General features: G+C 45.7%; 1 protein-coding gene and 1 long non-coding RNA gene across 2 annotated transcripts in view; both read right to left on the bottom strand.

Annotated features, from left to right (window-relative positions):
- TGFBR2 (transforming growth factor beta receptor 2) overlaps window positions 1–14,768 on the bottom strand; it is a 91,639-nt gene extending 76,871 nt beyond the window's left edge. The window contains exon 1 of the mRNA XM_042955687.1: window positions 14,464–14,768. Coding sequence (XP_042811621.1) covers window positions 14,464–14,557 — 94 coding nt within the window. The 5' untranslated portion in view covers window positions 14,558–14,768. The remainder of the gene's footprint in view (window positions 1–14,463) is intronic.
- Window positions 1,572–9,905, bottom strand: LOC122230039. Its single transcript, XR_006207253.1, has 2 exons — window positions 8,874–9,905; window positions 1,572–2,737 (listed from the first exon to the last, which is right to left on the bottom strand). It is a non-coding gene; the product is annotated as an uncharacterized LOC122230039 (long non-coding RNA).
- Window positions 14,769–15,367: the final 599 nt, after the last annotated feature.

Here is a 15,367-nt window from a genome sequence, read left to right as displayed (position 1 = left end):
TCATGGGTAGCTCCAAAATTTCCCTGGAGGAGGGGGGTCTATGGGTGACAATCCAGCTGGAAGAGAGCTAGGGGCCATGTCTACAGCCTTTCCAGAAGGTACAGCCAGGAGTCATCTTTGCAATATGGGATGTCCTCCCTTGGGCAGGTGGAAGGGTGTTTTCGGACACTCTCCATTGCACTAAGACTCCTTCATTCAACTGTCCCTTCCCCAACTATCCCAATGGCAGGAGATAACCCACCATTCATAAAAATGAAAGGCAGGAGTGGCAAAAATAAATAAATAAATAAAAACCTGTCCTGAGTCTGATGGTATTATGATTTCCTTTATGACTTTTTCTGGCTTCTATAGTCACAACACGTTGGGCCCTCTACAAAAGATTCACACACAAGAGGATAAATGAACCAAAGGCGGTCGGTGACGGACGGAAAAACAACAGGCTATAACACCCACAGACTACAGCTCCCCCAAGTTCACAGAAACTAAAGACCGAAGACAGGGGATCCTCCACTGCAAAGAGCAACTTACACGCATCAGATGGTTTAAAATTTCCCACAAGCCCAAGGTTCCCTCAAGGTGGCAATAAATGACAAGACCACTGATGACACGCTTGGTGGTGAAAGGGTCAACAGTCTAGAAAAAAATATTTAAATTTATATAAAAAATATCTATAGTTAATATTATAGATATAGATCTATCTCCATCCCATCTTGGATTTATAAGCAGTTTCCCTGGTCTTTAAAAGTAATAAATTCTAAACAGCAACTACCTTTCTCAGTGAGAATACACACTGAGTGCCAGGAAAAATCAGACAGAAGGTTCTCCCTCAAAGAATTTTCATTCTAATAAGGGGCACATAATAGAGCCAAGAGTAGCTTGGCCACCAAAGCCACCTGAGTGTGGAAGCCAGGCCTGTTAGAGAGGCTGCAAAGAGGAGAAAGAAAGGAGATCTGACGGGATAATAAACTGAAAACCCAACAGAGGGAGTGGCATTTGGTCAGGCATTATTTCAGCATGGTGGAGGTGTTGTAGGACATGGGTAGAGAATGGGAAAACGTGGGGGAGCAGAAGAGTCAAACATAGAAAATCTAAAAGCAAAAGGATGTGTGAGGAGACCCAGTCTGAATGGAACCAGGGTCCATAGCATGCTTGAGAGAAGAAGGGGAAATGGGGGGAGAGGACTGGCCTCATTCACGCATGCAATCATCAAACCCATCCTGTGAGTCTTAGGAACCATCAGTGAGTCTTAGGAACCAAGGATACTGATGCAGCGCCTGACCTCAAACAGAAAGCAAGGGCCGTGTAATCAATCCCCGAGATCAACAGAGAAGATCCATGGAAGGCTTTCTAGCAGGGGTCACCTGTTCAAAATGAAGTCTGTGGAGAAGATTTAACTGATGGCCATGTGTATTTATTAAAGAGAAAAGGGACAGAAGGTGTCCATGGGCAGAAACCACTGAGCTTCTTACAGACGGCAAGGTAAGAGTTCAGATTTTCATTATGGTAGCAGGATTTAAGAGCAAATATGAAAGCAAATGGTTATGCATTTCATGTAATTTGGTTCCTGTTGTAAATAAACATCTGCTTAAGAGATTCGAGGTATTAAGATTTACAGTTATTCTGCTGAATAAGTTGACATTTGATATAAAAGGCAGCAACATGAGATACAAGTTTCAATGGAAAGTTTTTTCAGTTTTTTGTTTATTTTGGTTTTTGCCAAATACAGTTAAATTGTCAAGAAGAAGAAAAAAGTCAGAAGATAAAGTTATTTGAAAAAAATAAGATCAGGAAGAGGTATGAGAATTGGTTGTTGTTGTAACTGCTAGTGACCCAAAATTCTTAAAGATGAAAGTAACCAAGGTGCAAAAAAACCTGCCTTATGGTAAATAAAATACAGTCACCAATCACAGAAAAAGCCCATGGTGGTGCTTAGAACATCTAAAATAAATGTTGATGGATTCAAGAAAAATTTAGTGAGTTCTCACTCAGCATCAACCAAATAAGTTTCTCAAGGCAAAAGATTTTTTTTTTTTTTTTTAATGTTGAAGAGGAGAACCATGTCCCGAAAAACCGGGCATTTATTCATTACTTTACTGGGGACATACTTTATATACAGCACAGTGCTACCCACTTTCAGAAATGCCAAGGTATGATAGCTCTTAATTAAGGCCTACAAATGTCAAGGTAGTCTGTGATTAAAAGCCTAATGAGTAAACGTGATAAATGCCATGAGTTCAGCAGAGAAATGGATCCCTAGGATCTTGGTTGCTGGTCAAGGGTAGAGCCATGGAAGACGCTTTGGGTAAACAGGGTGAAACTGACTCAGTAATTGACCTGAAGCGCTGTCAGAGCATTCGCCTCTACTAGCCTCGAGCATTAGTTACATACGGTTTAAAGGGGGCCTTGTAGCTAGGGAGGACTCAAAACACCCTCCGAAAACCAGGAGCTACTACTCCCCTGGAATCCTTCTCCTCCTCAGTGGCAGAAGCAAGTCTGATCTGATCTCCCAAAATCACTGTAGATCCTTTGACTCCTCTGTGCAAAATGCTTTAATGCTACTGGAGCAGGACTTCTCAAGTATGTACATGAATCACCCCGGGATCTTGTTAAAATGCAGATTCTGGACCACGCGTTGAGTAGCCAGGTATCAGAACATCTTCAGTTGCTGTTATCAGGGGATGATGTAAAAGCAATGTTTTGGTGTCAGAATGCTTGAGCTCAAGATCTGAACCTCAACCTGTATTATAACACATGAAAAGTAGATGTTAAATGAGGTTCCTGAAGGGGTGAGCAACTAGGACAAGCAGGGCTTGCTGGAGGTGATGGAAAAACAGAAAATAGCAAAAAAGGAAAAGACTGGTTGGCCTGTGGCTCCTTGCAGTAAATAAACAGGTGATAAGAGGCAATAAAAATTATATGGTTAATTATAATAGAAATGATAAGAATAAGAGAGTGCTCAGGATGGGCTGAGACTGTTAGAAAGTATTTTACAACAATAGGATTTAAGGGATTCCACAATGTGACCGTGGGTTGTTTTTTTTTTTTCCTTTTCACATATTTGAGGTCAAATTTTATCAACATTTTCCCCCAATCCTATGGGTTTTGGGGAACAACATATAAAAGTGAGATGTAGTAATAAGATAGCCATTCAAAGGAATAGTTAGAAGATTCCTCTTTTGTGCTAACTGGTGTCTGCAGACACTACAGAAATGCAATTACGGGGCTCATAGCTACTCTTCTGCCTAAAAAAAGCAGTCTGCAATCTGCCAATCTGTAGCAAATTCTGTCTTTTCTGAGACTATCTTAAGAAAAGTGGTAGAGAAATCTTTGAAAGGCAGGAGAAGACTAAATATATTCAGACGAGTTTCCTTTCTCTTCCCAAAAAACCCATAGAAGCTCCTTTAGGACGTTCTTTTCCTAGACACGGCAAAGCATTTCATAATTCTCTTCCTCAGGAAAAGCCTTCCCAGACACTGTAACCAATTCAGGGGAAAGGGGGAATGAGAACGCCATAATTAACCAAAGAGAAATGGTATTACCACCAAAACCAAGTCAGTCTTTTCTTCAGCAAGGAAGAAGTGCTAGGTTCAAGTAAACATGCTATTTAGTCAGGGTGTATGCTCAGGCACCTGTACCAAGAAATTTTCAAAATAACTATGGTTTCTTTTTCTTTTTTCAAGAGTAGTCATCTCCAACAAACTCCAAGTGGATGTTTATCTGTCAGTTCTGACCTGTCATGACTTTTGAGTTTTCTGCTTAGATTAGTTAAGGATTATGTTTTCTGAGTCAGTTTCAATGATTTCCTCCACTAAGCTACAAAATGAAACATTTCAAAACAGAAAAAAAAACTGGAAATATCATCTAGTCCAATTCTTGCCACTGTATGTAGAAAAAAATTAGACCTAGTGGGGCAGAGGGACTTAGGCAAGTCACCCAGACACCTTGGTTGTCATAACACACTTTAGTCTTCCTCAGCTGTCTCCCAGGCAGAATCTTCACTCAAACTAACGGTCAGATCTGGGTTTCATTCAAGATCAAGGTTCTGTGATAATTACATATTTACAATTTCTTTTCTACTTGGCATGGGGCCTCCAAACTAGGGAAATGATGAAGGGTTTAGCTAAGCCTGGGGGGTGGGGGGGAAGTTTGGGTTTGGTGATGTAACAATGCAGACTTCAGTCTCTGTTTGTATGGGGGTGGGAAAGGAGGCACTTCTATTTACTTTTTAGGCCAAAAAGCAAATCCTACCATTAAGCATAGAGTTGGATCTTGTGAAGCTTTTAAATTTCAGGGCATTTTTTAAGGAAAAGAATACAAAAATTAAAAATAGAAATTTAGGTATGAAAGCAAATATTTAGGATTTAAAATGGCATCTTACATGTTACAAATTTTAAAAAGCTACAAATACCACAAACATGAAATTAAAAAAAAAAAAACAGTTTTTATTAACTGTCTGACATACCTTTGAAATATTTTTGCTACCTTTTTTGATTGCATACTCTTTGATCACCTCTTCCAAAGATATTTTACAATATTCTCTATAGAGATAATAGAAAAATATTTCAGGGGTGCCTGGCTGGCTCAGTTGGTTAAGCATGACCTTTGGCTCAGGTCATGATCTCACGGTTCAGGAGTTTGAGCCCCGCCTCGGGCTCTGTGCTGACAGCTTAGAGCCTGGAGACTGCTTAGGGTTCTGTGTCTCCCACTGTCTCTGCTCCTTCCTTGCTCATGTTTTGTCTCTTTCTCTCTCACACAAATAAACATTAAAAAGAAAGAAAGAAAGAACTCAATCTTTGCTCTAGAACTGTTGATCAGAATTTGTAATTTTTTAAAAAATATTTAAGCTTATTTATTTATTTTGAGAGAGAGAGAGAGAGAGAAAGCAAAAGCAGGGGAGGGACAGAGAGAGAGAGAGAAAGAGAGAGAGAATTCCAAGCAGGCTCTGCACTGTCAGCGCGGAGGCTGACACAGGGCTTGAACTCATGAACAAGATCATGACCTGAGCCGAAACCAAGAGTTGGACACTTAACAGACTGAGCCACCCAGGTGCCCCTGTAATTTATTGTTTAATAGCTTGGAAAAAATTTATTTCAGCTTTGTAAGTCATTTTAAGTGATATCCTATAAATATTTGAATTGCCTCTAAATTTGGGAAAACCTCCATCAAGTTTCTTTTATACGTGAGCTGTGATATTTAGGGCACCGCAAGATTTCTTTTTTTTTTTTTTTAATTTTTTTTTAACGGTTTTTTAATTTATTTTTGAGACAGAGAGAGACAGAGCATGAACGGGGCAGGGGCAGGGGCAGAGAGAGAGGGAGACACAGAATCCGAAGCAGGCTCCAGGCTCTGAGCCATCAGCCCAGAGCCCGACGCGGGGCTCGAACTCACAGACTGCGAGATCGTGACCTGAGCTGAAGTCGGACGCTTAACCGACTGAGCCACCCAGGCGCCCCAAATTTCTTAAATATTCTTTAACTTGATGACACTTGCTAACCACATTGCCAGTCCCCTTCCAGAGCCAGGAGATGGGCCTATACCAAGGATAAGCCTTGCAAGTTACATCCCACCTTGGCATACCATATATATTCCCTACATACTTATACATCCTTGAATTCCCCCCAGTCCTTCCAAATAAAGGGCCGGTTTTGCTCCTTGAGGACATAAATGTTCCACAATGCATCAATGGATGTATATATTTCATTTTCCTACTGAGGTCACAAGACAGGCATGATGTCTGATTACTTGGCGTATGAATCAAACACTATTTTATTTAGCTAAAGAGATTAAATGGGATAATAAATGAAAAACACTAAAGCATCAGAAAAATGTTGGATATAATCATTATTTTTCTCAGCCTCTATGTCCCCCCCCCACACACCCCTGCTACAATAGAGAAACTACTATGTCGATTTAGGCAGCCTCGCCTTTGTATAGTATGTAATGTAACAACTGGGAAGCCAGGTGTCTAAACCAAACCATCCTGGTTCCAATCCCAGCATAATCATTTGCTACCCAGGTAGACTTTGCTAAGTTTCCTAAACTCCGGAGGATTTACAATGAGCATTATAAAATCTACCTCATAGAGTTGTTTTGAAGGTTAACTAATAGAGGGGCACCTGGGTGGCTCAGTCAGTTGAGCGTCCCACTTTGGCTCAGGTCAGGACCTCACAGTTTGTGGGTTTGAGCCCCGCATCGGGCTCTGTGCTGACAGCTCAGAGTCTGGAGCTTGCTTTCTTCATATTCTGTATCTCCTCTCTCTCTGCTCTTCCCCAACTCGTGCTCTGTCTCTCTCTTCCGCTCTCAAAAATAAACAAACATTAAAATTTTTTTTGAAGGTTAACTCATAGAGATGTGATGCTCAGCATGATCCAGGAAGTAGCAAGATCTCAAGAAGCGAGCTACACACATTATTGGGAAACCTGTTCATGAAGGCTCCTGAATAAAGCTTCCTGGAGAGAGAGAACTTCCTCACTCACAGGGAGCATGAGGCCAATTCGATATCCCTGTGTAGAAAAGTTGCACAGAGTTTTCGGATGGCCAGTCATATCCACAAAGCAGCCGGCTGAGTTTCCTCCCAAGTCAGTGAATTCTCTGTAATGATTTACAGCTTTCTCAGATAAGACCTGCTGTGGCCTACGCTCTAAGTATGTACCAGACTTCATATTCTCCTTCGAAACGTTCATGTTTGTTCTGCCAACTCCCCGGCTCCCCAACATGCATAGTTTGGGCAATCTATACCTTTGATAGGGTCAGAAGGGCTTCTTCCTTCTTAGCACTGTTCTACTGTTCTTGTTTTCCTTACAGAGGTTTGAGAGGGCCACGGATACTCATGTAAAAATATTTACAGTAGTGGAAGAAAACATCTAGATAAGTCTCACCCTGCCCTAGTGTTCCCAACACATGGAGGAAATGCAACTAGGCATTGGGAAATCTTTAAAAGAAAAAAAATGTATACGTGAAATAGCACACAGAACAAGTCAAATGAATAGAACTAAAGTTTCCTTCAAGAAAATACTATGAGAAACTGAACTGCACAAAAAAAAAAAAAAAATACGTTATAATTACAAACAGAGTCTTAGCTTTTTCATGAATGACCAGTCTCTCCAGGGAAAATATAATACAATCCACAAAATCTAAGTTTGTACCCCACACCTCTGCAAAGGAATGTTCTTGAGGCCAGATGCATCCCCAGCACTGGAAGAGCCAGGGCCAGGACAAATAGAGGCCCACACACCACAGGGCAAAATACTGGAAGTTCTAAATTAAGCTGAGAAACTATTCAGTAAAATAGGTTTTGTCCTACTTCCACTGACAAAATATATCTTCATAACACTTTGCAGGACCAAGTATCATTTTAAAACTCTTGAGCTACTCAAATCCCTCCCTAGAACTGGGTGTTTCGGGTAAACATTGTCCGGGGCCTGGCCAACAACATAGCTTCCCCTTTCCACTGCCCCTTCCATCCTACATCAAGAGGGACCTTGTAAGATATGTACAGACACACAAAGCTGTAACACTCCCCTGAACACACCCCATACACACACAGCTGCCCCTTAGCCATCGCTCAGGTGCACAGACTAGTGGCTATATGGGCCCTCACCAAAATGGACCAAAAGGTCCATATAGTCTGTCAAAGCTAACAGGGCCATCTGGACAGCGAATTGTGGTTCCCAGGTACCTGAAACGTGACCTAAAAGAGGGAGGAGTTTGGATTCAGAGGCCCAGAGTCTCCTCACCCCATGGACAAGGGGTCTGACTTGAGAAGAATAAAGGGAGTGCCCTCCACAACCAAGGGCAGAGGACCCTTTTGCCCATACACTAGGCCTATATTTTAACTGAGCTGAAATAAACTGGGAGGGGGAGGAGATCTCATCAGAAAGAAAGAAAGAAAGAAAGAAAGAAAGAAAGAAAGAAAGAAAGAAAGAAAGAAAGAAAGAAAGAAAGAAAGAAAAGGAGGTGAGTAGGCAAGGAGGGAAAGAGGTGGGGGGAGGAGGGGAGGAAGGAGGGTGGGAAGGAGGGAGGGAAGGAGGGAAGGAGGGAGGGAAGGAGGGAGGGAAGGAGGGAGGGAGGGGGTGAGTGAGCTGCATATTTTCAGAGCAGACAGTCTTTCCCACTCACAGCCTCACTAGTCATAGGCACTTAGTCTGCAGCTAAAGCCATCCTAAAGAGCTGTGCTTCAGCCCCATAAACAAAACAAAGATGCTAGGGAACCCATAAGAGCCTAAGCAAGCCATGCTGAGTTGACTACATGTAAGGAGGCAGTTGCTTCCTGCTGAGTGCCAAGACCTAAAAAGCTGATCATAGCAAGTAAAAGGCCGGAACTTATCATGAGGAGAAGAATCTTAACCACCTGCAAGCCTTCAGATTGGGTGGACCTCAACAGTCAAATCTCCCCCCTTTGGTATGCCTGATAAAGTCTGTTCCTTCTGCTCTCACCAACAGTCATTTGCAGCCTGTATGCAGAGGCTGACCCTACGAGCCTGGAATTTCGGCAGAGGCCCCTTTTGCCCACACGCTAGGCCTGGATGGTGCTTGTCCAATCGCCGCCAACAGTCAAACCATGGGTCACATGAAGGCCTCTGTGATCAGACTAGAAGAGTAGAGTTTCCTCGCAAAGAGACTGCCCTATCTTGATTTTCTGTAGTACAAAGAGAGTCAGGAAGGAGGCAGATCACGTAAGCAGAGCAAATCATGAAATCAGAGGCACTGAACTGATCCTATCAGAGGGTCACTTTCCCCTTGCTGAAACACAGGGACTCTTCACGCCCTCCCGAACTTCCATCTCAACTTCTGTACTCACAGATACACCACGTAAAAGAGCCAAGCAGAGTGCAAGCCGGGCAAACTTTGAATACACACACACACACACAAACCTCGAGTGACCTTGAGCAGACTCCATCTTCCCCATTTATAAATAAAGATAGCAGGCTTCTTCTGAAGATTAAATTAGATCAGCCATGTCAAGCAGCCGGCTGCGAGCAGATTTTCAAATGCTGGTTTCCCTTCTCCCCACTTCTCCCTGAGATGAGCTAATGTGCCCGCTCGGCCTTCTAAACCCTCCTGACATGCCAGGCAAGGAAGGAGAATGATCGCGGTGCCCAGGTCAGAAGCAACAGTACGGCGGGGGGGCGAACGGGACACAAGATGACACGGAAAACAGGTAGCACAAAACACGTGGTGAGTGTTCTTACTGCTAATGCTTCTCTGCTAAGTCACTTCCCCTGAGAATCATGCCTTAAATCGGCCAAAGCTGTAAGTGAGGACCCAGAGAGCGGAAGGTAACAAGGTAGCGGAGTTATGCTTTTATGTGGAAATTGGCTAAATAATGCCATGCTCTAGCCAGGAAGTAGGTTTCCTCTGCACCCTATTTTAAACTGTTTTGGTGGTTTGCATCAGACCTAAATAACATCCACACAGCTCTGCAGCACAGAGAGACTGCTCGAGGGCCACTCTGCCCTTAGACCAACTCTGCGTCACTGCTTATAAACCAAAACATAAAACCCTGATGAAAAAAGAAACTTAAAAGCTATATTTAGATTTCAGCACTTCATTTTTAATGAAAGTCTCCTTTCGACAACCTTCTAGAACAAAAAAAAAAGGACAGAGAATTCAGTATTTACTGGAGAATTTCTTCGGTGGAAACCCTAATGTTTTGGAAGGGCTTAGAATGCCTAATGCTAATTCAAAATGCATAGCTGAAGGGACTGGATGAGAACTTTCCTTCATGCCTTGTCAGAAGTTGAAGCCTCTTATTCCATATCTCACCAGAATAAGAAAACAAGGGCATAGGATAAAAACAGCCACACTGCCCACTTAGATCAGAGCCAAAACGATTCCTTTCCTTTTTAATGTTTATTTATTTTTGAGAGAGAGAGCGAGCAAGCAGGGGAGGGGCAGAGAGAGGGGGGTACAGAGGATCTAAGGTGGGTTCTGTGCTGACAACAGACAGCCCGATGTGGGGCTTGAACTCATGAACCAAACTCACAAACTCTGACGTGAGCCGACATCAGAAGCTCAACCAACTGAGCCACTTAGGCACCCCGGAGCCAAAACTATTCTAACCAAAAGTAAGATTTTACCATTCAGACAAACTCCCGATACATAGTGATTGCCTGGTTGTTAAAATGCTTGGCCTGGATTGTACCAGCAGCTCAGGTCAACATTTCCTGGGTGCTAAGGTCTTAGCTCAACCTGGGGTTGAGGTTTCTTTAGGCAGATGACACTTGAGCAAAGTGTTGTTGTTGTTGGGTTTTTTTTAATGTTTATTTATTTTGAGGGGTGGGGGGAGAGCATGAGCAAGGGGCAGAGAGAAAGGGAGAGAGAATCCCAAGCAGACTCTGTGCCATCAGCCAGAGCCCAACACGGGACTTGACCCCACGACCCTGGGATCAGGCCTTGAGCAGAAGTCAAGAGTCAGACAGACACCTAACTGACTGAGCCAGCCAGGTACCTCTACACTTGAGTGCAGTCTTTTTTTTTTTTAATTTTTTTTTTTTTTAACGTTTATTTATTTTTGAGACAGAGAGAGAGAGCATGAACAGGGGAGGGTCAGAGAAAGAGGGAGACACAGAATCTGAAACAGGCTCCAGGCTCTGAGCTGTCAGCCCAGAGCCCGACGCGGGGCTCGAACCCACAGACCGTGAGATCGTGACCTGAGCCGAAGTCGGACGCTCAACCGACTGAGCCACCCAGGCGCCCCTTGAGTGCAGTCTTAAAGACAAGGGAAAGTTATTCAGGGAGCCGGAGGTGTGAGCAGAGAGCAGCTTGAACAAAGACACTAACTAAAAGGGCTAAACTATTCAGGGCGTGTGTATACAGGATGACAGGGGTACATTGGGAAAATGTGACACTTGGTGGGATGCAAAGTCTCAGAATCAAAGGACAACCAGATCATGGAGCATCTTGTGAGGCCTGATTGAGGACTTAATAATAATGAAAGCTGCTATTTATTGAGCATTTATTATGCTGTGGGCACTGTGTTAAGCACTTCAAAGCTTTATTTCATTTAATCTTTACCATGGCTCCATAATCCCCATAGCCAGTAAGCAGGAGGTGGTTCTGGAACCCAGGAGGCCTCGATTCCAAAGCTGGTATCTCTAAGCCTATCCTCAAAAGAAAGACTGGATGGGCACATTGGGTCTACCACAATGGCTACAGAGTGGGGAACCAGGGTGGCCCAAGTGGGGACCTACAACACGGCAGGTATAGAAAAGGGCAGATCAATGGAAAGAAAAGATGTTCAGAGGGACGGAGAAAAACAAACAAACATTCAACAGGCATTCCTATAAGAGCATTCAACAAGCAAACGGGCTTTTGAAAGAGGGGTCTAGGAAATAAACCACCAGGGTTCATTAACGCCTCCAAGTGCACAGGGTTAAACTATGTGCCCTTGTTTATGGAGGCCTTTCAAAGTCCTTGCATGAGGCCTTTCACACCCTCCCAAACGTTAAACTCAATGAGAGCAAAGACCAAGTCTCATCTTATTCATTCAGGACAGTGTCTTCAGGTCTGAGCCTGGCACAAGAACATACTCCATAAATACTGAGAAGACAGAATGAGTACTGGCCACTTTTTACAATGGCACCAATGAGGTAGCATTCTTAATTGGAAACTTCGGGTTAAAAAATATAAAGAAAAAATTTTAAAGTAGCATTGATAACAAAGGGTTGGTAAATTAAAATGGAAACCATGTGCGGCACCTGGGTGGCTCAGTCAGTTAAGCGTCTGACTTTCAGCTCAGGTCACGATTTTGTGGTTCCTGGGTTCAAGCCCCACGTCCGGCTCTGTGCTGACAGCTCGGATCCTGGAGCCTGCTTCGGATTCTGTGTCTCCCTCTCTCTCTCTCTGTCCCTTCCCCACTCACACTCTGTCTCTCTCTCTCTCTCTCTCTCTCTCTCAAGAATAAAGAAACATTTAAAAAAATAAAATGGCAACCTTGTAGCAGTTATGATAGCTACACAGACTGTAATGAGGACTCATCACCATGGGGTGCTACCTTGATAAAAGGCGATAAATCCAAACTATGATGAGTTTTTTGTATAAACCATAACGGGTGAAAAGTAAGCTGTTATTAAAGGAAGTGGCCTAGGGGTATAAATGTGTCTTCTGGAAAGCAATAGGACCAAAGATCAAATTCCGGGCCTAGCAATCTCTAGTCTCTGACCTTGACAAAGTAAGTACATAACATGATTTTAGGAAAGAACTTTATCTGTGTGACACTTTTACCAGCACTGAGACCGCCACAGAAATCTCTTGTTAGGGATTTGAAAAGTACAAGCGGCATTTTTCAGATCTGAAGAGTTTTTTGACATTTAAGATTTTCCCCTAAAGAGCAATTACTTAATTTGGGGCATTCGGGAAGAGTGGGTCTACGAAACAAACAAACAAACAAAACAGGATTTAAGAACATTTCTTCGAGAAGTTCGTTCTTATGCTGAAATCCTCTGCCCACTTATCAGTCTGCCAAACAGAAGATGGGACTTACTTAGGTGACCTAACAAGACACGGTAAACAATCTCATTTCCTCCCATCTTATCACACATTAAGATGCTCTGAAAAAGCCTGGACAGTTTACCAGTTAGTTTAGAAAAATCCTGAAACCGTTTACTCACATGGAAAATTAAAATGCAAGTGGAAGGTAGGTTTCTTGTTTTCATTATGGCTACCTTCAACCTTCAACTATCCTTGAAAATTTAATTTCAAATGAGTCCAAATTCAAAGTGATTCCTTAGTTCAAATTCGGAAACTTTAATTCCATCAAAATAGGAAACCTGTGGGTTTTGCAAAACTGTTCAAAAGCCCGAATGAAAAGCCACTAGGCTCTTAAGCTAATTGTTTAAAAATGTGTATACAGATGAAATGAAACGGACTCATGAACCACTGGGTCTGGAATTTGAAAATTCATAAATCTTATCCTCGTAAACAAAACCTAACCAAATCAGGGCCTGCTGATTTCCTTCTTTCGTAATCGGAAACGAAGAGTTTTAATGACTTTTAACGCACTCGGAAAATGAAGGGTGCTGTTTCAAAGCTTTACTAGCAAAATATAGTTCAGTTTTTAAGTATCTGGAATATAATCAGAGACAGTTGAACACTGTGGCGCTGCAACGTCGGAAAACATCCAAGAATGAAATACTAGGATCTTATGAAACTCAAATGCGCGTTAGGACGTTATGTTTACAACAGTTCTTCTGCCTTATTCCACTGAAAACTCCCATCTCCATGCCACGTTCCCTATGAGGCATCATTTTAAAAAGTTCTCAACCCTCTTCAAATCCTCTGAAAGGTACCATGTAGAACCCGGTGCTTCTCTCTTCTGGACAAACATAAAGGTCAAGTCTGCCTGTGGCCCCTTGGGAAAAACAAGCAAGTACCTGGAGGTGATGTGGCCTGTCAGATCCTCTACACTTCGTCCCAAATCTACCTACACAAGGCATCTCCAAATCACCGAAGGGGAAAGGCAGCGACAAGCGCTACCAATGAAAGGGATGTAAAACTATCCCAATGTAACCATTTTACAGATGAAGGAACTGAGGCCTCGAAAGGTCCAAATACTCAGTTCACCTTGACCCCAGCTGCAGACACTCAGTCGTCGGAATCACAGCTGCAAAAACTTTAACTTTTAAGGTCCCGGGGGTTCCGCACTTTCCGCAGCAAGTCAGTAAGAACTCAATTCCTGCATTTTTCACCTTCAGAAACCTCTAGGAAGCGTACGGACGGTCAGGAATCGAACCTTTCCAGAACCCAGCAACTCAGGGAAGGCAGGGCTGTCTTGCTCCAGGCCCCATCTCCAGCACCCAGCACCTAGTAGGCACTGAGTTCGTAATTCCCCGCCTTCCACCTGACCATCCCTGCTCCCCTCCCCGTCCACGCCCAGCCATCAGCGGGGCCAGAGAGCTTTCCTCGGGAAATTGTTTCTTTCCTTGAAACTTGCAGACAGCGACTGCGGGCCGAGAAGCCGGCCTGGGGCGACGTGCGGCGCCTCCCCCGAGCGAAGGCTGGACTCGCTGGCCACTGAAGGGGGGTGGCTCGGCCAGACCCGGGTGGGCGCGCGGCTTCGGCCCGGGCCGCGGCGACCCCAGGTGCGCCGGCTGCTCTGGCTGCTCGGCGGCCTCGGCTCCGGGCCGCGCGGCTCCCCTGCCTCCTTCGGATGCCCAAGCAACTTCTCAAACTTCCCTTTCCGGGGGTGGGGGCGCGCCTCGGACGCGGCCGGCGCAACGCCTTTCCTGGCCGCACAAAGGGGGCCCGACGTGCCCCGCGCCCCCTTCCCCTCGAACTTTCCTCCTCTTCCGAAAGAGAAACGCACACCCCGGCGCCCCTCGGGGAGCCGGGCTGCGTGGGTGCCGCCGAGGGAACTTTGCCGTTTCCGCCCGAGCGCCGGGCGCCCGGGGCCGCCTGTCAAGCGCAGCGGGGACCCCCGGCGCCCCGCCGAGCCCGCCTGGGGCGGGGGGAGGGGGCACTCACCGGACTTCAGAACGTGCGGCGGGATCGTGCTGGCGATGCGCGTCCACAGGACGATGTGCAGCGGCCACAGGCCCCGGAGCAGCCCCCGACCCATGGCAGCCCCCGCCGCTCGTCATAGACCGTGCCCGGAGCGCAGCGGACGGCGCCTCCCGGAGCCCCGGCTGCGCCCCCGCGCCGCGCCCTCTCGGGACCCTGCGCCGGCCGGCCGGGCAGATGCGCGGGCCAGATGCGGCGCCGCTCGCCAGCCGGGAGGGGGCCTGGAGGCCGGCGGGGCGCGGGGAGGCCCCCGGCGGCCGAGGGGAGCTGCGCAGGAGGCCGGCTCCTGCCCCCGGCGAGTGCGCGCGCGGGGGTGTCGTCGGTCGGTGCGCGCGAGTGACTCACTCAACTTCGCCCGGGCGCCGCGGGGGAAACAGGAAACTCCTCGCCAACAGCTGGGCAGGACCTCTCGCCGCCCGAGAGCCTTCTCCCTCCGCTCGGCTTTCAGCCCTCGCTCTCCCTCCTGCCTGCCAATCACGTCCCTGAGACCGGCCCCTCCGAGGGCTTTGGCAAACTTTCAGCTGCCCCCGCCGCCCTCAGGAGTCGCTGGCTCCGAGCGTTTGCCCCCCCGCGTGACTAAGGGCACGCGTCTCAGAAAGTAGCCGAACACCGCGAGTCTGCACGCTTTGCACGAGCTCCCGCCCCAAGCATCCTCCCCCTCCGCACACCCCCCTTTGCATTGTTCCCGGGTGCTCCGGGATCGTGTGTTCAGCCCCCCAAGTGCAGCCCCCGCGAGCGGATGCCGAAATCTGAGGCGTGAGCGCAGTTTTGTTTCAAATTAAATAGCAAGTAGCGCCTCGAGAAACTTTTGTTTCGTTGTGAAATGTTTTCCTTACTGTAGGTCCAAGTCCGGAAGTTTTTTTTTTTT

This window comes from Panthera leo, chromosome C2 (assembly GCF_018350215.1).
Source record: "Panthera leo isolate Ple1 chromosome C2, P.leo_Ple1_pat1.1, whole genome shotgun sequence".
NCBI lineage: Eukaryota > Metazoa > Chordata > Mammalia > Carnivora > Felidae > Panthera > Panthera leo.
This window is presented reverse-complemented; position numbering and strand designations above follow the sequence as displayed.